The sequence below is a fragment of the Oppia nitens genome, unplaced genomic scaffold (genome assembly GCF_028296485.1).
Source record: "Oppia nitens isolate AA-2021 unplaced genomic scaffold, nextdenovo-longstitch-racon4-pilon3 scaffold5_pilon_pilon_pilon, whole genome shotgun sequence".
Taxonomy (NCBI): domain Eukaryota; kingdom Metazoa; phylum Arthropoda; class Arachnida; order Sarcoptiformes; family Oppiidae; genus Oppia; species Oppia nitens.
Window position 1 is genome coordinate 7697551 of NW_026533243.1, and position 22390 is coordinate 7719940.

The 22390-nt window shown below is 33.0% G+C and overlaps 7 protein-coding genes across 11 annotated transcripts; 4 read left to right on the top strand and 3 right to left on the bottom strand.

Annotated features, from left to right (window-relative positions):
* The first annotated feature begins 796 nt into the window (after positions 1–796).
* On the top strand, positions 797–3231 carry LOC128961009 (cytokine-like nuclear factor N-PAC). 4 transcript variants are annotated; one of them, XM_054307204.1, is made up of 2 exons: positions 797–1454; positions 1849–3229. In XM_054307204.1, exons 1-2 carry the CDS (start codon positions 1115–1117, stop codon positions 3126–3128), a joined length of 1620 nt encoding a protein of 539 aa, XP_054163179.1. In that variant the 5' UTR covers positions 797–1114; the 3' UTR covers positions 3129–3229. The 4 variants fall into 4 exon arrangements, with proteins under 4 accessions (XP_054163179.1, XP_054163180.1, XP_054163181.1 ...); XM_054307205.1 differs by having other exon boundaries at positions 798–1454; positions 1870–3228; XM_054307206.1 differs by lacking the exon at positions 797–1454 and adding an exon at positions 1462–1577 and having other exon boundaries at positions 1849–3231.
* Positions 3232–4035: 804 nt separating this feature from the next.
* On the bottom strand, positions 4036–6062 carry LOC128961979 (protein dopey homolog PFC0245c-like). The gene is made up of 3 exons (XM_054308322.1): positions 5860–6062; positions 4494–5785; positions 4036–4414 (listed from the first exon to the last, which is right to left on the bottom strand). The coding sequence occupies exons 1-3, from the start codon at positions 5966–5968 to the stop codon at positions 4094–4096; spliced, it is 1722 nt and encodes a 573-aa protein (XP_054164297.1). The 5' UTR covers positions 5969–6062; the 3' UTR covers positions 4036–4093.
* Positions 6063–8123: 2061 nt separating this feature from the next.
* Positions 8124–9012, bottom strand: LOC128960996 (probable NADH dehydrogenase [ubiquinone] 1 alpha subcomplex subunit 12). Its single transcript, XM_054307187.1, has 2 exons — positions 8742–9012; positions 8124–8626 (listed from the first exon to the last, which is right to left on the bottom strand). The coding sequence occupies exons 1-2, from the start codon at positions 8843–8845 to the stop codon at positions 8284–8286; spliced, it is 447 nt and encodes a 148-aa protein (XP_054163162.1). The 5' UTR covers positions 8846–9012; the 3' UTR covers positions 8124–8283.
* Positions 9013–11991: 2979 nt separating this feature from the next.
* LOC128961722 (methionine synthase-like) lies at positions 11992–15887 on the top strand. Its single transcript, XM_054307982.1, has 2 exons — positions 11992–15029; positions 15097–15887. Exons 1-2 carry the CDS (start codon positions 12092–12094, stop codon positions 15885–15887), a joined length of 3729 nt encoding a protein of 1242 aa, XP_054163957.1. The 5' UTR covers positions 11992–12091.
* A 360-nt stretch (positions 15888–16247) lies between these two features.
* On the bottom strand, positions 16248–17825 carry LOC128961723 (uncharacterized). The gene is made up of 3 exons (XM_054307983.1): positions 17795–17825; positions 17467–17704; positions 16248–17398 (listed from the first exon to the last, which is right to left on the bottom strand). Exons 1-3 carry the CDS (start codon positions 17823–17825, stop codon positions 16291–16293), a joined length of 1377 nt encoding a protein of 458 aa, XP_054163958.1. The 3' UTR covers positions 16248–16290.
* A 665-nt stretch (positions 17826–18490) lies between these two features.
* Positions 18491–20280, top strand: LOC128960999 (protein lin-37 homolog). 2 transcript variants are annotated; one of them, XM_054307191.1, is made up of 4 exons: positions 18491–19288; positions 19356–19886; positions 19968–20051; positions 20132–20280. In XM_054307191.1, exons 1-3 carry the CDS (start codon positions 18744–18746, stop codon positions 20020–20022), a joined length of 1131 nt encoding a protein of 376 aa, XP_054163166.1. In that variant the 5' UTR covers positions 18491–18743; the 3' UTR covers positions 20023–20051; positions 20132–20280. The 2 variants fall into 2 exon arrangements, with proteins under 2 accessions (XP_054163166.1, XP_054163165.1); XM_054307190.1 differs by having other exon boundaries at positions 19968–20033.
* Positions 20281–20972: 692 nt separating this feature from the next.
* Positions 20973–22046, top strand: LOC128961058 (MICOS complex subunit MIC19-like). Its single transcript, XM_054307266.1, has 3 exons — positions 20973–21191; positions 21285–21446; positions 21554–22046. Exons 1-3 carry the CDS (start codon positions 21126–21128, stop codon positions 21893–21895), a joined length of 570 nt encoding a protein of 189 aa, XP_054163241.1. The 5' UTR covers positions 20973–21125; the 3' UTR covers positions 21896–22046.
* The last annotated feature ends 344 nt before the right edge of the window (positions 22047–22390 follow it).

Consider the following 22390-nt stretch of genomic DNA (forward strand, 5'->3'; position numbering starts at 1 on the left):
TATTATTTAAATTTTAAAAATAAACACAATTTTACATATTTTTAATTTAAAAAAAAAATAAATTTCTCACAACTTTTACTGTATATTAATACACAATATGTTTAGTCAATCGGTGGGAGTGTTGGCTATCGATTCAATTGTAAGTAAATTATAATTTCAAGTGTTTTTTCCAATGGTTAGACTCCGCCCACAAAACTATGGGTTAATATAATATGCGTTTGAATTGTATGAATGGTCTCCACTATTGATAGTATAATACTGTATATAACATATGAATACTGTATTGTCAACAACTAATGCACTATTTGTCCGCTAATTATCCGTTAATTTCAATACAAATTGACATTAAATACAAATTCAGGACTCAATCGCTATTTTTTTTTTAAAAAAAACATGTAATAAGTCTAAGAGATATCGATATTATTATTATTATTATTATTAGGCGATGACGTGACACGTATTGATAACAAAGAAGACCAAACAGTCGACAGTGAGTTAAGTCTATCTAACAGTTAGTTTATATGTTATAGTATTTGCTAAAAGGGCATAACTTAGTACTGATAAAACCGTATCATTTGACTAAAACAAACATTAATAAACACTTAATATATGGACGTCAATAACGTTGTGTAATATAAAAGTTATTTTCAATGATTTTAGTATTTATTTGATAATAATTTTAATTAATTTTAATGAAAATCACAAAAACTAATTCAATTGATTGGAAATTAATAGTAAATATTAGAAAAATGTTGTTATTATTACCGAAACGATTGGCAACTGTTGTTTTGATTGGTGAACGTAATTGTTTTTTGGGGGGAACTATATATCAGAGCACCGGTATGTAAGACAAGTGGCGGCACTTTCTGTGTTGTTCACCATTTTGGTTGTCATTGCCATCCATTGCATCCATTGTTCCGCCAAAAAAAACAGAGACAACATATCAGGTCAATAGCCGTCGTCAACATAAGTGTTGAGTCCAGTGAGACAGTGACCACATTGTCGTTGTTGTCTTTACCGCACGTGTGGCCACACCTGTCATCGACAGGCGATATATCGATACAAAAACAACTCATTGTTTGTACAAAAAGACGTGAAGAGCGCGACTTCGACGATGACATCGAGTTCTGGACCCAAGTTCGCCATCGGAGACCTGGTCTGGGCTAAGATGAAAGGCTTCAGTCCGTGGCCGGGAAGGATAGTGGACGGCTCGCAGACTAACTTGCGGTCACCAAAACCTCCGGGAAATTTGCGCCAAAAATCCATACAATGTGTGTATTTCTTCGGCAGCAATAACTTCGGTTGGATTCAAGAGGACGCCATCAAACCGTATACCGAATACAAAGAACAGAATTGCAAACTAAATAAGAGTCACGCATTTAAAGAGGCCATCGAAAAGATCGAGGAATTCATGAAAACAGGAGATCCAGCGCTGGCCGGAATCGTCAACTCAGGTACTCGTTTGTCTCAGACGGCCAGTGTTGCCAACACTGGTGTCACTTCTTCTTCTTCCGCTACCGATAAGAGTGCTGACAAACCAGAGACCGGACTAAAGAAGTCCTCTGAGGAGACCAAAGGTTTGCGAGACAGTTGTGTGAAAAAATGATTTACAGATCGCACCGTTTGATTGATTGAATGAATCGCTTTATTTTGTGTCCCGAAAAATAAACAAAAGCGTGCTTTGAGTTTAAATTGTCTTTTGTTTCGCTGTTTTTGGTCTTTGATTTGCTTTTTTTGGATTTAATTATCACTTCTTTGATAATATATTTAGTGATTTGTCGCACATTAACTGTTAACACTATAATAGTAAACTAGTCTATAATGTAGATGTCTTTTATTAAATTAAAGGTTCAAATCTTCCTTCGATAGATGAGGAAATTGCCACCATTTTCACGGGTAACAAGAGTGATGGCGAAGAGAAAAAGACGACAACCAACGCGACTACTACTCCCACTACTACACAACAGCGCGATTACAGCCGAACGCCGTTTGGAAAGTCTAAAGCGGGTAAAAAGGTATCGTCAACGCCGGCCAACGACGAGGACGTCCCGCCGCCACCGGCCAAACGCGCAAAGAGTTCGTCAATCGAAGAGAACACTAACTCATTGCCGGCTAAGTCACCGGCAAAAACAGCGGCCCGTAATATACTGAATAGACAGTCGCAGTATTTGCTTGACTCGAATAGCACTACAATCAATGATCAAACAGAAGTAGACATGAAGAACGTGTCGGCCAAGTCTAAGACTATACAGGCATCGAGTCTGAAGTTTGGTTTTATCGGCTTAGGACTGATGGGTCAGCGACTTCTCAAGAATTTATTAAACTCCGGACATCAGGTGACGATTTGGAACCGAACGCCCAGCAAATGCAAAGATTTTTTGAAAGCTGGCGCTGTTAAGGCCACGACACCTGCTGATGTGGTCGCCGCATCCGATATCGTATTTTCTTGTTTAGCTGATCCACATGCCGTCAAAGAGATTGTATTCGGCAATTGCGGTATTTTGGCCGAAATTCGTTCACCRAAAGGTTACGTCGAGATGACCACAATAGACGCCGACACTAGTAATGATATATCCGAAGCTATTTTGGCCAGAGGCGGTCGATTTCTTGAGGCGCCACTTATCGGTAGCGGTAAATTGCAGGCCGAAGAGGGAAATCTGACGGTTATTGCTTCGGGAGACAAGTCTTTGTTTGACGAATGCAATTCCTCTTTCCAAGCGATTAGTAAACACGCCTTCTATTTAGGCAGTCAAGTGGGCGACGCCTCCAAAATGAATTTGATTGTATCGATGCTGATCGGCAATCTGATTGGTTCACTCGCTGAGAGTATGGCACTGGCCGACCGAACCAATCTATCACAAAAAGATTTACTCGAAATCCTATCCATTTCTCCATTAAACTGCGCCACTTTAATCTCAAAGGGCAAGTCTATGATTGACGGCGGGTTTGCCACCGAAATGCCGTTGACTCACATGCAAAAAGACCTACGACTGGCACTACAGTTGGCCGAAGTCTATGAGCACCCGATCCCGATCACCGCTTCCACCAATGAAGTGTTTAAACACGCCAAACATCTTGGCTATAGTGAACACGATGTGGCGGCCGTCTACATCAGATCCCGGTTCTAACGGGACGAGCAAAAAGAGATGTATACACAATCACATACTCTCTCTCATCACTTGAACACAAATGTTATAATTTGACGAATAATTCATTAATACATTTGTTTTTTTTTCATTTTAATATATATATATATATATTATTTGAAATGTTTTGTTATAATTATCATAAATATAATCAAACATTTTTATCCGTAAAATCATTTTTTTAATACCAATGAAATGTAATGTCTTTTAAAAAAATAATTTCGGATAATTGACACATGAATTATATGGAAACTTATTTCTTGCTTATTTTCTATCATAATCGCTCTTTTAGTTATTATTATGTAATTTTGAAGTGACTGTTAATTTAAGTTTAGACATTAAAAAAATTAATATTAAATTATGTCATTAAACTATAGATTTTTATTTTATTTTTTAACAACAATATAATTGTTTGTTGGACTCGAAGTTTCTCTCTCTCTATATATATATATTGTTTTTCTTAACATTTGTATCACACACTACTGTATAACACACTTCATGATAATTACAAAATAATAGATGAATTTAATTGTATTATTTGTCCATTTATTTAAAAAATAATAATTATATGATTTTATTAAAAAAATATTTACTGGAGAAATACGAGATCCTATTTTTATTTTTTGCTTTATATTTATACATATATTTTTGTTGTAAAACGAAAAAAATTATTATCGATATTAATCTTTTTAAAAAAAATGTTTTTATTATTAAAGAAAATATTACATAAATTAAATTAAACTTTTTAGTTCAAAGCAGACAAATAAAATAAAATGGTTTTTAAAATGTAAATTATTATTGAATATTAATTTATTAGTGGTTTTATTATATACTGTATATCGATATAATTTATATGACTTATTAAAACCAATGAATGAATTATTAAGTGATGGGATATTTTTTAGGAGATATATTTTAGAGATGGTTTGGTTATTGCAATTGAATTATCAATTGATATCTCGATCTTTGAGTTCATTCTCATAATTGGTAATCTTTTTCAAGATTTCACTCAAATCTGTATCTTCAAAACGATTGCGATTACGATTGATTGGTGTACTTTCAGGTGAATTACTTCGTCGCCTTCTTCTGGTTGTAACAGTCAGTGCCGGTGCAGCAACTGATCCAATACTACTTTGCGAATCTGAATCAGGAGGCAATTGCGCAACTTCTTCGATAAGACAACAGGCGATTCTGACGCCAGAACTACCACTCGTCGAACTCAACGGACTGTTGGAGTTTCGACCGTAATCGTCGGCATTATTGTGAATCTTGAGATTGGATCAGATAGTTATTTATTTGTAACTCAATTTTTGATATTTATATCATATATAAAAAATTTATACTAACCACCAATGACTTSCCTATAATACTGTGTTCGCCCGACAGTGAAACGCCAATGTATGACATTTCCTGATCGATCTGACCATTTCGGTCACATCTAATATTGCCCAAATCGCCGACATGTCTGACCACATCGTACGGTCCGCCGTGTGTTAAGTTAAACGGATTGTAATGATCACCTACTGATTGACAATCACGCGACAAATTTCCCGATTCGTGAACATGAAATCCATGGCTGTGCGAGTAGCCAATAGGATGTCCATTACTGTCCTCCGGTTCCACTTCGACAGGCATTAGATTACTATCTCGTCGACGTCGTCTTGAGCTATGATGATCGTGATGTGATRATACTTTAAAGCCCTTCAATTTGATGTGCATATGCAGTGGTCCTCTATTGTGCCGGAGTTGCCACAGATTGATTGTGCCGACAATATCCTGTTGACTGAGAAGAGCTATGTGTCGGTTAGCTCTCATATAACAGGTGGCAAATATCAGATTTTCGGAGTTCAACGAGTTTTCCATATCATCGATCTTCCTCTGGTTATAGAGCGCTGGATCAATACGTTTGTTAATTTTGAATTTCTGTGTCGTCTCGTTAACCACCGTATAGTTCATGTTATGGCTGTGATGGATGTCGTGCAGCATATTGTCGAACCATTGCTTGAAATCTTTGTCCAATGACTGTATGGTTTCCACAGACTGTTTGGTAGCAGATGTATGCAAATCGTATGAATCAGCTATACTTTGATTAATCTTAACGTCGGAACCATTAATTCGGTTCACTTCAGTACTAGTCAGTAGCTGTTCTTTAGATAACTCCATTGAAGAGTTTTTATTATCTTTTTTATTGTCATCACTAGGGTTTCTGTTTAAATTGTGTTTCCTATGTGGATGATTGTGAATATGATGGTTATGCTGATGATGTCCATGATGTCCGCTACTGTTGTGATGGTTGAGATGTCTGTCTGAGTCATTTAAATTTTTTATTAAAGACTTTACAGTTGAACTGTCGTTACGACTATTGCTTTCAATGTCTGATTCACTGACAGATTCATCATTTTTATGATGAGAATCGGTGGTAGACTTATGGTTCATAAGTGCAATGTGTTTGAGTGCCTTCTGATGAAACATCATGTGTTGGTTAATGTGGGCAAACTCGGCGTGAAGTACTAGAAACGCCATATACAGGTCAGTCATATTTTTCCTGAGCTCCTGTATCTCTTTCTCGCACTTTTGAGAGCATACCTCTGCAGCCACTTTGATACTGTCCGTATTGGTTGTCTCAGATGTTCCCAAATCTACAACAAATATCTAATTAGTGTTATGTGAAAAAAGTTTCTGCAGATTCTTGTATCAGGAATTTTCTGCTCACCACTTGTTAGGTCCAGAATCGGATCATCGCTGATGTCTTTGACATCAATTGAACGACATTTCATGGAAAATAACAATAAAGTTAAGACCAAAATCCATACTAAATTCATTGTATCGTCAAATAAATAAAATGTTATTTAATTGCGAAAAAATTCACACAAACAACTCGTGTGATGATAACACAAGTCAATGAAATGTTGTTTTATATATAAAAAAATATTGAATACTAAAAAGTATATATGAAAAAAACTTTTTTTTTAAAAAAACACTAAATTAACTGTTTATCTATTATTTGCTATGAATTTTTGTTTCGTCGTCTTTAACAGCGATTTCAAACAGCAAATCACTGAAAAGCCAGAACTCCTCTCCTCTCCTGTCATGAGAAAGATGTGAACAAAAACAAAGTTCAAGAGTATTGAAGACCTGTTGATTATCTTCTCCTCTCTTGCTTTCCCTCTCTCTCTCTCTCTCTCTCTCTCTCTCTCTCTCTCTCTCTCTCTCTCTCTCTCTCTCTCTTCTTTCTTTCTTTCTTTCTTTCTCTTTCTCTTTCTCTTTTTCTTTCTCTGTCTTTACATATCAATCTTTATCTCAAATCGTTGTAATAAAAAGTTTTGACAATTAATGGTGAAGTCGAGTCAAAAGTCATAATATTAAGCAAACAACTGTTAGACTCTTCAACTTCTTATGGTTTGTAATCATAAACTGAATCATATCGTCTGAATGTACTTTATATAAACGCATATTTATTATATATAAATTTTATAATTTTTATGTATTAAACTTTATAATCAATTATATTAAATTTTAATACGCTGTATATTGAAAAAAATTGTTAAAAATATACTGTATATAAAAGTACCTGTATATTATAATATAAATTTATACGTACAATATAAGCACTGTATAAAATTTATAATTGACAACTACAGTACATATAAAACCTGATATAATATTAACAGTGAAAATTTGTTAAGTGATCAACCAATAAAATTGTTTTTAAAATTAAAAAAAAATCATAACAATTTTTGTTGAGTATCAAATATTTGCAAAATAGGCGCAAATGAAAAATAGTTTTTTTTAATGTTAAGTATGAATAATACAGGAAGATATGATATGAGATGTAAAAGTATTAAATTAAATTTATTTAAAAACAAAACTATTTTTTAAATATCAATATTTTGACATTACTCTAGTGTTTTCAGTAAAGTTTTATTTTTTTAGGTAATCAGTTTCAATGAAATTTTTAAAATATACAATATATAAATATATTTATATAATTTACAAGTTTATTAAACAAAATATTAAAGAAAACTTTTACGGTGTTATATGAAACTACAGTATAATTTTTACAGTAAATATTTATTTAGCTTTTATTTTCTTAACTAATAATTTTCAACAGTTATTTTGTTTACATTTTGATTTTCCTTAGCATTTGATTTTTAATTGCAATTTTATTTCATTGGGATTCCTCTTTCAAATATATAAATATAAACTCAAATATATTTTTGGCTATATTTGGAAATATTTTTTGTTTTAGTGTGTGTGYGTATGCTATCAATCAAAATGTTTTTTTTGTGCRCTTTTTTATACTGACAAACTCATGATTAAATAAAAATTATTTACTTTTTATATTAGGAGTGAGCAAACTGTCTCCTAGATTGACCAGATTGACACTACCGGATCTGAGAGCTAACTATTTATACAATACTCCTCAAAGGGGTTGACCGGTTGACAATGCGAATGACCCGGAAATAATAATCATATAATAGATATTACTGGTACTGTATTTTATGTTTGCATTGGTAATGATTTGGATTAACAATAATAATAAAATAATCATTATTATTTTTTTAAAAAAGTAATAATTTAATACTTTGTAATAATAATTTGTTTGTTAATATATATACTGTATACTGTAATGTTTGTATTCATATAATAATTTACTGTACAGTATAATACTATTATTGTGAAAATTATAAATTATTAAATAATAATTAAATATTTTTTTCTTGTTAATTATCCACACAAAATTGTTAACTATAGTTATAATGTATTTTTCGTTGAATTTAATAAAATAATAAATTTTCAAAATTTCATTTACTTATTAAAACTGATAGTATGATCGCACGAACATTGTTTTCATTTCATTTACTGTAAATAAATTTAAAAATCTAAAAATAACTAATTAAATGATAATCAATCAGTTATTTACTAAACAAACAAACCAAAAACACAAAATGTAATTACACTGTAGTTATTTAATCAACTAATTTATTATATCATATATTTTTCAGTAAATATTTATATATTTATAATTACAATCATATGTCTAATCAAACTACACATAAAAAGCACAGAAAACAAAAATTAATTAATTTTATTATTTATTTTAAAACTAATATAACAAATAAAATAAAACATATAACTATTTCTTGTCTTCAATTTGCCTCAAACCCGGTCTCCACTTCTGGATCTTATCTCTTGTGGTACTGTATGGCACATACTGTAGAGCAGTACCCGAATAGTTAGGCGTGTGATCGATCATCCATTTGTGCCGTACGGGCGGCTGAACACTGGGCGGTATATCAGTCGTATAGTGTAACCATTGGTGCCATTCGGCGGGTATCTGACTGGCGTCGTAGTCCAAGTGCGAGTCATCCGAGTAATAAACCCAACGATTGCGTCCGTGAAAGTACTCGTTATTCTCGTAGTATTTGTTGCCGAACTTATCGGTTCCGACCAATGTTCCCATCTTCAGGTCGTCCATCCTATCAATTAATTCAATTGAAAATTTCATTTTAATTTAATACATCTTTATGTTTAACTCATGAATATATACAATCATCATAACAACAACGTATGGATCAACTAATGGTGATATACCTGTAGAGTTTATAAACAGATCCAAAGATACCGCCATTCTGTCGGACAATTTGGATCAATCGCTGTAACTTTTCTAAGCCTAACCACTGGCCAATCGACGGCATGATTATCGACGGATACAAATCAATGGGTTTGTCCCGTCAAGTGATGGACTAATCAAWCAATGGATCCGATCGTAGAGTTTATGATATATTTTGTAAACAATTTATCAGAAAATATAATAAATAATAACAAACACAACAAATACTGTATTATATTAAAGACAACGATTGCCACTAATATTACATATCAATGACGTTCACTATGTCTATAGACTATAGGTTTAGTAATACTGTATTTAATACAAACTCTGTACTAAAGTATTACACATTATTTATGAATTATATTATACAATATTGAAGTAAATGTTATAATAGAGTAACCAAATAAATGTTTGGCTTATCCTGAATATGTCAACAAAACTAATTATTATTTTTATTTAATATATATAGGGTTAGATTAGATTCCTTCCCTCGTCTTATTTTCCAAAAGTTCCTTATATTCCTTCTTCCCTGGGAAGACTTCCTTGTGGTACCACATATCGAACCCTAACCTATATTACATCATGTTTTATTAAAAACACGTTTGTATAGTAAATGTCTACAAAATGTATTTAATGTTTCTATAACTACAGAAAAGCCACGTTTTTATTGTTTGTCTATCTATGGCCACTACTTGCCGTCGCCGACAACATCATAATCTTTATATCTATTGTATGTCTATCTGTATATCTATGGCCACAACTCGCCGTTGCCGACAACATAATCTGTATGTCTATCTGTATGTCTGTGGCCACTATTTGCCGTCGCCGACAACAACATAATCTGTATATCTATCTGTATGTCTATCTGTATATATGTGGCAACTATTCGCCGTCGCCGACAACATAATCTGTATGTCTCTATCCGTCTGTGGATACTACTCGCCGTAGCCGACAACACATAATAATCCTAAATTTGTCAAAACAAAACGTTTATATGAAAAACAATTTAAATATAATTTTGATGACATTCCTTTAAAATAAATAATTTTATATAATGTTTTTTGTTTTCATTTTTATTATTATTACATTTTAAAAATAATATCAGGCATTATCACTCAACTGAGGCATTATCACTGAATTTATTGTGTATAAGTATATTAATGAATTTCAATTTGATTATATGGTTGACTCAATTCAATAATCTCATGAATGTCTTCTTCAGAATTATTGATCTCATTCCACATTTTTAATTAAATTAATCACATAATTATAAATGTTGAACACTGTGTGATAATGCCATACAATGTTTGTGATAATACCACAGTATTACATGGCTTTTAAGTTATGTTCACATTATTGACACTCACATATTACAGTACAATTTTTTAAAAGTCATTGAGAGTAGGTCCTTTTTATGTATGACAAATTATATTTTCCCTTTCTAACGATCAAGGGAGGGAATATAATATATTTTCCATATTTTCCGGGAAAATTGGAGGGATTTTATTTGGGAACTCCCTTCCATGTGAATCTTAATCTAACTCTAAATATATATATATATATTATTGTTCACATCTATTGTGATTATCATATCTATTACTATATTATTACCGGTAATTATTATATCTATTTATTTATTATAWTTATAACAATTTTTGATTATAGTGATTAATTAAAATGTATTAAAAAGTAATTAAAATGATTAATCATTTAAAACTATAATAAATATTTCAATTATCAAGGATAAAACAAAAAYGATTTGGTCACTCATAAATATTATGCTAATATTGCACAATACTTTCTCATACATTATAATAGCACAACATTTAAATTTTTACTCTAAGTTTTAAATTTTATTCAATAATTTTTTACATTTAATAAAGTTTTAAGTTTTTTTTTAATAAAATCATTTTTATGTTTATTGTATGTATTATTTAATGAAATTAGATTCAAATTCTAAATATTGTATTATTATTATTATTATTGTTATACGATATCATAAATTGTAAGTTGTCWATTTTTATTTTAGCAATTATCATATAAACAATTAAATAATTCAACAAGTTACTATAAATTGATAATATATATGATTTATAATAATATATTATAATTGACCATTGTCATTATGATAATAGTAATTAAACTATATTTTGATTATTGAAAATGCAAATATTATAGTACAGTACAATAAACCATTAATTTGTTTTATTAAAATATATGTACTGTATTTGACCTATTTTTAAACTAAATCTATTAAATTAATATGACCATGCACATAATCTAGTGGTACATGTGATCTAAATTGTAAATTTAATATTTATTAAAATTTAACATTAATTGACACAAATTTTAAGCAATTAACATTATACATACAATACAGTATCATATTAAATGTGCTTGTTAATAATTAATTGACACGTGGTTAGTTCATGTTATATAATATCAATTGAATGCAATATAATACTGTATTAAATTATGTCTATTTATGTATTTGATTATACGATAAATTAATAAATAACAAATAAATATACTGTAGTGTTGTTTTGATTTGTCATTAATAATGATTATTAATAATTTTTAAATATCTAAAGTATAAGTAATACTTATTAAGTATATTTAAAGTTTAATATAAAAGTCTATTATAACTGCATAAACATCTACAGTATTAACAGGTTTTTTAGTTATCAAATATCTTAGAAAACTGAAAAATTGCAACTTTTTATTTACAACTAGTTTTTATTTTATGTTATTTGAAATTTTTTCATTGCAAATATATTAAATACTTTATAATACAGTAGTTATATCAGTATTATGTGAATCAATATTAATAGCGAGAAATTTAAATTTAATCAAAAATAAATATTTAATATTTTTGTTTATATAAAAATAATTTTGAAAATTGTTATCATTTTTTGTTTGTTCAGCCAAACAACTCATGAAAGTGTCAATTGAATTGCGATAAAAATGATTTAAAATTTTTAAAATCTTATCAAAATTGTGATAATAATATACATTTATAGTAGTATTTGTTTGTAAAATTATTTGTTGCACACATGATATCTATATTCTGTGGAAAAAATTAGTTTACTTTTACTTTTATACTATAATTTTAATTAATTTTTTTTATTATAAGATATTTGAAATTTTTATGAAATCAAAATATTTGAAATTTTCACAACAAATTGCTTTTATCATTCATACAAGTTATATACTGTATATATTGACTGACAGTTTATTTAAACATTATTTTGTTATTATTTTAATAGTTTTTTACATATAAAAAATTAATTGATCCCCGTGTAAATTATTATCAACAACAACAACAAAAATGTCAAAAACACATGAGTTATTGAGTGCCCTCAGGGAACGTATCCTATTAATCGACGGTGCGATGGGTACTATGATTCAGAGGCACCGTTTGGATGAATCCGACTATAGGGGCGATGAATTTACTGAACATATCCGTCCACTTAAAGGAAACAATGATATCTTAACGTTGACCAGACCTAACATTATCTATAATATACACTTTGAATATTTGAAAAGCGGTGCCGATATCATCGAAACAAATACATTCAGTGCCACAACAATAGCACAGGCAGACTACGAGTGCCAGCATCTGGCCTACAGACTGAATAAGGAGTCGGCAATCATCGCCCGAAAAGCATGTGACGACTATGGAAAGCAATTTGGTTGCACTAAATTTGTGGCCGGTTCTCTCGGACCAACCAATAAGACATTGTCTATATCACCGCAGGTCGAGAATCCGGCCTTTCGTAACATAACATGGGATGAATTGGTAACAGCTTATAGGGAACAAACAACGGGACTTCTAGATGGAGGTGTCGATCTCATACTTGTGGAGACCATCATTGATACGGCCAACTCTAAAGCCGCACTTTTTGCCATTCATTCAGTATTTGATGAGTTTCCGCACTTGAAAGTACCTATTTTTGTATCGGGAACTGTAGTGGACAAAAGTGGTCGAACATTGTCCGGTCAGACCGGCGAAGCATTTACAGTGAGTGTATCGCATGGAGAACCGCTGGCCATTGGTCTTAACTGTGCATTAGGTGCCGCAGAAATGCGAGTTTTTATTGAAAATATAAGTAAATATGCAGACAATCGATATGTATTGTGTTACCCGAACGCCGGTATTCCTAACGTTTTTGGCGAATACGACGAAACTCCCGAAGAAATGTGTAAACATATCAAAAGTTTTGCTGTCGACGGCTTAGTTAATATAGTGGGCGGTTGTTGCGGTACAACACCCGATCACATCAAACTATTTGCCGAAGCAGTCAAAGGTGTGAAACCACGTACAGTCAACCAATCACCACAAGACAGAATGTATTTATCAGGTTTGGAACCGTTTATCATAACTGACAACTCGTTATTTGTCAATATCGGCGAACGATGTAATGTCGCCGGCAGTCGATTGTTTGCCCGACTCATACGTCAAGCGAAATATAGTGAAGCACTAGAAATAGCAAAAGCTCAGGTAGAAAATGGTGCCCAAGTATTGGACATCAATATGGATGAGGGAATGTTGGACAGTAAGAAAGAAATGGCACACTTCTGTAATCTGATTGCCACTGAACCYGAGATTTGTAAAGTACCGATTTGTATAGATTCGTCTAACTTTGATGTGATTGTGGCCGGACTTAAGTGTAATCAGGGAAAGTGTATCGTCAACTCCATCAGTCTTAAAGAAGGCGAAGACGAGTTTGTCCGAAGAGCTAACCTTATAAAACGTTTCGGTGCGGCCGTTGTGGTGATGGCCTTTGATGAGAATGGACAGGCAGCCGAAGAGGTGGACAAAATCAAGATTTGTTGCCGAAGCTATCAGATATTAGTTGGTCCGCGAGTCAATTTCAACAGAAATGACATTATCTTCGACCCGAATATATTGACGATTGCCACCGGTATGGATGAACACAACGAGTATGGCATATATTTTATAAATGCCACCAAAAAGATCCGAGCCTTGTGTCCCGGTGCTAAAGTCAGTGGCGGAGTGTCCAATCTGTCCTTTTCATTCAGAGGAATGGAAAAAATCCGTGAATCAATGCATTCGGCTTTTTTGTTTCACGCCATTAAAGCTGGTCTCACAATGGGTATTGTGAACGCCGGCAATCTTCCTATGTATACTGACATTGAACCGGAACTTCTGGAACTGTGCGAAAATCTCATCTGGAATAAGGATCCTAACGGTACCGAAAAACTCTTAGAATACGCCCAGAAATATGGTAAAGACAGCAAAACAAATGTAGAGATCGAAGACTGGCGTAAAATGCCGGTCGAAGAAAGACTTTCACATTCAATAGTGAAAGGTATTGACGCTCACATCGAAAAAGATGTCGAAGAGTGTCGACTTAATCTCAGTGCTTATCCTCGACCGTTACACATCATTGAGGGTCCACTCATGAATGGTATTGGTATTGTCGGTGATTTGTTTGGTGAGGGAAAGATGTTTTTACCACAAGTGATCAAATCTGCCAGAGTTATGAAGAAAGCGGTCGCACATCTCATACCATTCATGGAGAAAGAACAAGAAGGTTCGGGAGGTCAAAATCATTCGGGAGTTATAGTGTTAGCCACTGTTAAGGGCGATGTTCACGATATCGGCAAAAATATAGTGGCCGTAGTATTGGGCTGTAATAACTATAAAGTGATTGATTTGGGTGTTATGACCCCCTGTGATCGTATCATTGAAGCCGCCATTGAAAACAAGGCCGATCTAATAGGTCTGAGCGGACTTATCACACCATCGCTCGATGAGATGATATTTGTGGCCAAAGAGCTACAACGACGCGACTTGAAAGTGCCTCTACTGATTGGCGGTGCGACCACTTCCCGAAAACATACCGCCGTCAAGATAGCTCCACGATATAATGAGCCAACTGTTCACGTATTAGACGCATCCAAAAGTGTTGTCGTGTGTTCAAGACTTTTGGATCAGAACTCAAGAGAAGAGTTTCTCGATGACCTATTCGATGATTACGAGATGCTTAGGGAAGACCATTACGATTCCATAAGAGATAGAGTTTATTTGCCGATTGAAAAGGCCAGACAACGCAAACTTCGGTTAAATTTCAAACAGTCGGACATACAAACGCCAAAATTTTTCGGTACTAAAAATTTCATTGATTATGATCTGAGAAAATTAGTTGAATATATTGATTGGAAACCATTTTTTGATGTCTGGCAACTGCGAGGAAAGTATCCCAACAGAGGATTTCCAAAGATATTCAATGATCAAACAGGTTTGTTCAGTAAATTAGTCAAATATCAGATGAATGTAATGATGTGAACAATGACTTTGTCTTACAGTTGGATCAGAAGCTAAACGAATATATGAAGAAGCGATGAAACTAATCGATGAGATTATTGATCAGCAACTTCTTCAGGCTCGTGGRATCATTGGTTTCTATAGAGCCAATACTGTCAATGACGATGAAATAGCCATTTTCGATGAAGACGGCAATCGTTTGACCACTTTTCACGGTCTCAGACAACAGGCAGAAAAGGACTCACACGACGACTCGTCCTACATATCACTCGCAGATTTTGTGGCACCCATTGAGAGCGGTATTACTGACTTTATTGGTCTGTTTGTTGTCAGCGCCGGCTTTGGCTGTCAGGCAATGTGTGAACAGTTTAAAAGAGATAATGACGATTATAAAGATATTATGATGAAAGCCATCGCCGACCGGTTCGCTGAAGCATTTGCTGAAGAAATGCATGAAAGAGTGCGCAAAGAGTTTTGGGGTTACGGTTGTGATGAAGAGTTTGAAACAAATGATTTACTTAAAGTCAAATACGACGGCATAAGACCGGCTCCGGGTTATCCCAGTCAACCGGATCATACAGAAAAGGAAACCATGTGGCGGCTTATGGATGTCGAGCGGCAAACGGGTATACAATTGACTGAATCGTTGGCCATAATGCCGGCTGCGTCCACGTGTGGCATATATTTTGCACACCCGAAATCATACTATTTTGCTGTCGGAAAGATACAGTCGGATCAGATCAAGGATTACGCCAATCGAAAGGGACAGCCGATAGAAACAATAGAGAAATGGTTGAGTCCTATATTAGCCTACGATGTGGACGACAAATAATTTTTACCTCATTTTTTTAAGTTAATTAATTTTATATACATTAAAATAAATTATCAAAAAAACGTTAAATATAATGTTAATTTATAATTTAATTTTATTTCTCTTTTAAAAAAATGAAAATAAAATCACTAATAAAAACAAATATTATTTACATTTAAATTAGATAAATAATGCGGTAATTAACCAAATTGTAGTCAATCAAAGATTATAAATATAAATAAAATAATTAAATAAAATAATAATTAAAAATATGACTAAATAGAAACTAATATAACAAAATGTAGAGAATTTAAAACATAAAATAATAGCCACAAAAAACATTCAAAACATAGACAGAAATCTTAACAAAATAACTATTTTAAGGCCATTAATGGTCAGCGAGAGTGAGGAAACAGTCCATCACTTAATGGCCAGTATTATTGAGGCTATTGTTGGATTTGAACTGATAATTCATGGCATTCGTGGCAGTGATGGCTGCTGACGATGACTTGGCCTTTCGACCACGATTTCTACGACCAGAATTTCCAGATTTATTTACAGAATCAATACCACTGACACTTCCGACGTTACCACATGTCAGGTCAATGTTGGACATCTTGTGTTTGATGTCGTAATCAAAGCCAAAGTGATCTCTGACCTCAAACCTGGATCCGGACGACGCAGACTGTTTGGTCTGTCGTTGATTCCAATTGTGATCTCTTTTCTTTTGTTCGCTTTTACGAAACACTTTGACAGACTCGTCGATGAATTCCATTTGTCTTTCGAGAAACTTGTGAAACAAGTGATTCTTGTGGTGAAACATGTCTTCACTGAGAGGAAACTTGAATTGAAAGATGTCTTTCGAGTAGCGAATAGAGTTGACTATACGTGTAATTCTGTTCATTACCATCTCGTTGATGAAAACACCGGTCAAGTCATTGATTGGCAATTTGTTTGCATAGAAAGAGCTATTCACGTAAACCGGTTGACAATATTTGGGCACAATATCAAAGTACAGATGAATTTCGCCGATATGTAAAACCAATTGTCGGCCATCAATATTGGACACCGAATCGCCGGCAGATATCGGCGTCTCTTTTCTTTCTCCCGTTTGAATCATTGTATCGGAAGCGACAAACAAATTGTATCGCATTCGCCATCTCTGGTAATAGTTTACCGTTGAGGTATAGAAGCGCGGATACCGATCGTTAATCAGTGAACACAATAACAGACAATCGGAACTGTTTAGTGACGATAACTTTACTTCAAAATAGTTGTGCAAATCTTTCAATTGGACCAAACGTTTCTGAGAGCCGGTAATCCTATCAAATATGCCGACACTTTCGCCCCATTTCTCTAACAAACGATTCACATCTTTATTCTTATTCCACGCCTTTTTAGATCTATTGTTTGGCGCCATTTTTGGTGAGGAACAGCTGGAATCGCTGTCCATTATCTGTAAATCATACCAATCATTGCGAACCCTTGGCTGCCAATTCTCAGTAATCTTGATGTCATAGTCTTCATTAAGTCTAAAAAAAATAAATTTAATTTTAACACAATTTTAAATTTAAATACAATTCATTTTTTTCAATCATACAACTGATTGTCGTCAACGGTGTCCGCCCAAAGACACTGCTTTTTAACAATAATAGTATTATCGTTACGATTGTTGTCATCTTCAACGACAACTTGACTGTCATCGACGACTCGTTCACATTCTTTAAAATCATCAGAAGTCTCGCTATTCAATGACACAGATGTGCTCAACGACGAAGACAACGACTGGCGGACATCATCTTCATTGGCGGTCAACTTCTTGACAAATATTCGATTGACTAAACAGAGACAAAACGTTAATAAATTGCATACCATTTGTGACCAATTGTCTGCATCTGATGGAAACAATCGATTCCACAATTTCGTACATTTATCTTTAAAACTGGAGATAAAATTCATATTTTTTTTAAAAACTCAATTAATTGGTTGATATTTCAACTTCAGAGAGAAATTCATTAAAAAAAAACTAAAACCACAAAATAATTAATTAATTTTTTAAAAAAAGCAAAGAATAGTTGCGACAAATAATAATGAATCAGTGAATCAATCAATCAAWCAAACAGACGGTCAGTCAGTCAAACAAACGGACAGAATATTCGTTGGAAAAAAAGTGTAACAAATATTTRAATTAAATTCTCGTTTTATCAAACACTTTGAAAATCACAATTGAATTGTTAGGATAACAAACAATTTGATTCAATTCCGTTAAATCAGTCGTTAAATCAATTCAAACACACAATACTACACATCAATGACAAGAATTTGAAAAAGAAGACAAAATAGTAAAATATAATAATTTGTTTAACAGTTTCCTCTCTCTCTCGTGAAGATATAGTTATTAATATATTAATTATGAATTGACGTCCACTTCACACATGGATATACAGAAAATAAATAAATATAACAAAAATTATTATTTTATTTTAATTGTTGTAAATTATGACTAAACAAAAATTATAACCATTTTATTTGCGGAACAAATCCAGTGATAAATTCAATTATAATATAAATTGTATTCAATTTGAAAACAACATTCAAATATAGCGCCAAACAGTTTGTGTGAACAATGTGTTTGACTGAGTGTTGCGTTGGAGTCGACCACTGATTGGCTAAGAGTTGGTATGCCTTCAGAAAAGTAGTCGTATTTTGATTTTGTGCTCAAATCAAGTGTTTGTCTTTTGCTATGCTTTTAGTGTCAAAAGTGGTCACATATATAGTGTGACTGTATTACTGTCCGCACATACACTTACACAACAGTTAGTACCGAAACYAAACACACGATTCGTTTGGACAAACAGTTTGCGGACAATCAAAGTGATGGTCGGCAGTCGTGTTTCGTCGCGGATCGCGTCGCGCATAGCCATCAAACAGGAACAACAGGATCCCATCGATGACTATCATCACCAGAGTCCGGGTGGTGGTAGTGGCGGAGGTGTAGGCGCACACCCGATGGTCAATCATCGTAGCAATAGTTCGTATAGAAATCACCCGACGGCCAGCGAGACTACACCGAAGAAACAAAGGCGTACATTAATCACGTCTTCGCCCTCTTCTGTTGAAGAAGACGACGTGTTTGATAATAATTCTGTGGATGATATCGACGATTTTGATGACGACGATGAAGACGAAATCATTGTGGCCAACAATCGTCGATCAGTTCCTCGACACAAACGCTTCAGCGGTGGAACTCATCGCCAGAAACGAGCCGACAGTGAGTTAGATTCGGCGCGCAATAAGTTGGGCGATCTGTTGGCCCACATATCTAAAGGCGACTCACAAGAAGATGACGAGTTCGATGACGAAGACGGAGAAACTGATTCATCACCTCATCTAAAGAGACGACGATCTCATAAACACAAGAAGTAAATATAGCTGCACTGGAAGTGTTGAACTTATTATATTAACCGATGTTTTGTTGATTTTCTGTAGACCCGGGAAAACGATTAAAGAAGAATCTTACGGCAAGACATCTACGTTTGTTTTAAAGCTATTCGACCGCAGCGTTGATTTGGCGCAATTTAGTCACAATAACGCTCGAGAGGACGCTCCGTTATACCCGGTGTGCAGGGCGTGGATCAGAAACAACACTCAACTACCAAATCTGTATGAATCCCCCGAACCCGAAGAGTACACCGACGAAGACTTGGAGCCAAGTGGCGGACCGATCGATGAAAAACCATCCGGTATTTATCATTTGCCAAAACCGTTGCCGCGACCGGTGGACGAGTCGGGCATTGAAATCGATTTGCGAATACCAGAATCGGTGCGCAACTATAAGAAACCGGAGATATCGCAAGCGGACACAGCCATCAATAGTCTGGTCACCGATAATTTCAGTACATTGTTGGCTAAAAATATGACTCATTGGAAGAAAGTGCGACAAGAATGGCAACAGTCGTCTCTCGACAATGAGTTGCGATACAAACACAGCTGTGATGTTCTCAAAGCTATGTTTGAAAAGTATATGAAAACTCAAACCACTCTTTGACTGACCATTGATTTGATATTAATTATCACTATTTGTTTCATTTGTATTTACAGGACAATGAATGGACAACCGGAACAGTTCAAACCTCAAACTATGGACACATTATAAGTTCATAAAATGTATGATTGAAATATAAAGTAATTATTATTATATTATAATAATTGTATTATAATTTTTAAATAATTTATTTAAATATTTGTTTTTTTTGTAACAATAGGAATGGAAGACTTGAAAGTGTGTTAAAAAGTTTTGTTTTAGTTATTGTTTTTTAATATATTTGTAACTTATATACTAAATGTAAAAAACTTTTTAACCTCATCTTTCAATTCACCGAAAATTTTAAATTATAATTAGACGCTAATTAAATGCACAAAATTACATATATTTTTATTATTTTTTAATTTGTATCGACAAATGTATTATATATAGATTATTACAAAATTATTATATTTACTATTTGTTTCATTAAATATGTGCTATAATTATTAAAAAAAATAAAATAATATAAAATAAATTTTTTTACAATTATTATAAAGTACAATATAATAACTATCTTTTTAATTTTCATAAATTTTATAATTATTTTTTGAAAATAATATAAATTTTTTTATTACTTAATACTCTGTATTAAATGAAAAATTTACGAAAATTATATTATTATTATTTTTTAATTAAAATAACATTTAATTAATTAACTTTTAAAATATATATATAATTAGCGGTAAATCATTTAAAAATTGAAAGTGCATTATAAAAGTTGCAGTCATTTAAAATGATGTTACAAATTAAAAGGGGCGTTAAGTTTATCTAAAAAGTATATTAATATATAAATTTATACAGTACTACACACTATAGGGGGCTATAGGGGTCACAAAGTTTACAATTTTTGTGACACAATATTTTGTATTCAATAACAAAATATCGCACATAAAGTGTGATATAGTTTTTGTAGACAAATGTTTTGCCCCTAAAAACTAATGCTTTTAATAATTATTATGAAATAAATGTTGAATTTCACTAATAATACAATAATAAAAACCCAATAACTAATTGTAACGTTGTTTGTGTGTGAGTCTAGTCTTCACGTTTGTGTTGACCTTAACTGAGAACTGAAGACTTGTAAACAGTTTTTGCTGTCTTTCTCTCTCTGTTTAACCGCACGGGGTTTGGACACCGATATTGTGACCGCGACTGTCTCTCGACCATTGGATATGGGCATCAATTCAAGTACCCGTCGGGTTACTATTGTTAACGATAACCAATCGGGAGTGATTCGGGTAAGTGTTGTATTTTTTCTGTGTGACCACCGATTGCATCATTGCATCAGATTTGTATTGATCTCATGCTTTTGTTGGTGTTTTTAACCGCAGATATCGGAATCGGTGGTCAAAAAGATAAGTCAACAACAACCACAACGAGAAGAAAACCGTTTGCCGGCCGCCTCTCAGGACAACCAAAGAGTTTCGCAATCACTTCCACCACCGCAGCAACAAATACCGCAGCAAACTCTGCCAAACATTAGTGACTTATCGGTAATTATAATTGATATGAAAAAGTGTTGTTATATTTATGTAATAATTACTTTAACGTCTAATACTAATCGATTGGTATATACTGTATGTGTATATAATATGTATAGCGAAACAACCAATTTTTATCCGGTTCTTACGCAACACGACAGGAGTACGAGGAAGAGGTCCAGCGATTGGAGAAGACATGGAAAGGACAGATCAGTGAACTACAGAAACAAAATAGACAATTGTGGTCAACGGCCAACAGTAAACTGGATACCAATATCACRGAAACAGAGACCAGAATTAATAAAACAAGAGGTGAACCAATTTGTCGACAACAGGAGAGATCAGTTGTCGACTGTTATCAATCGCATCGTTCGCAGCCATTGAAGTGCTCTCAAGATGTGCGAAATTTTGTCAGTTGTGTCCAAGATGTACGTCGAGGTGTACTCAATAGAAATGGTTGATAATAATTATGGCTATAAATAGCGTGACATTGTCTTTCATCAAGCATTTGATGTATTGATTGACACAAAAAATTTCTAATTGCTATATCTATGGATAGCAACTTTGATTTAAAAGAAAAATTATTTAGTAAATATGTGAAAAAATTGTTATTGTATTTGACACCAATTTTACTTAAAAAATAATACAAAATGATTATTGTTTTTTTAGTCATAACTTCAGTTATTTATGTAATGATTTATATATTAATTTAATTTATGAATAATTTAGATAATGAAAATGATAAATTATAATATATCTTATTATATTATAAAATGCTTAGTTTTTAATAAAATTATATATACATATATCTACACATTAATTACATTTTTAGATTCTTTTTATTTATTTTTAAAAAATGGTTTTATAAATATATATATATATACAGTATATATGTGATACAAATCCTAATATTTAAAACTTTTTGCAATTTAATCTTATATTGCATTGATAAATAC

Bases quoted from the DNA above. Each gene is read 5' to 3' on its own strand.
- LOC128960996 (XM_054307187.1), bottom strand. From the start codon at position 8,845: ATGCCGTCGATTGGCCAGTGGTTAGGCTTAGAAAAGTTACAGCGATTG. The intron at 8,627-8,741 runs GTATATCACCAT...ATTAATTGATAG, and splicing joins TCTGTTTATAAACTCTACAG to GATGGACGACCTGAAGATGG.
- LOC128960999 (XM_054307191.1), top strand. From the start codon at position 18,744: ATGGTCGGCAGTCGTGTTTCGTCGCGGATCGCGTCGCGCATAGCCATC. The intron at 19,289-19,355 runs GTAAATATAGCT...GATTTTCTGTAG, and splicing joins CGATCTCATAAACACAAGAA to ACCCGGGAAAACGATTAAAG. The intron at 19,887-19,967 runs GTATATGAAAAC...TTGTATTTACAG, and splicing joins CTCAAAGCTATGTTTGAAAA to GACAATGAATGGACAACCGG.
- LOC128961723 (XM_054307983.1), bottom strand. From the start codon at position 17,825: ATGAATTTTATCTCCAGTTTTAAAGATAAAT. The intron at 17,705-17,794 runs GTACGAAATTGT...GTCTCTGTTTAG, and splicing joins CTCCAGTTTTAAAGATAAAT to TCAATCGAATATTTGTCAAG. The intron at 17,399-17,466 runs GTATGATTGAAA...TATTTTTTTTAG, and splicing joins ACCGTTGACGACAATCAGTT to ACTTAATGAAGACTATGACA.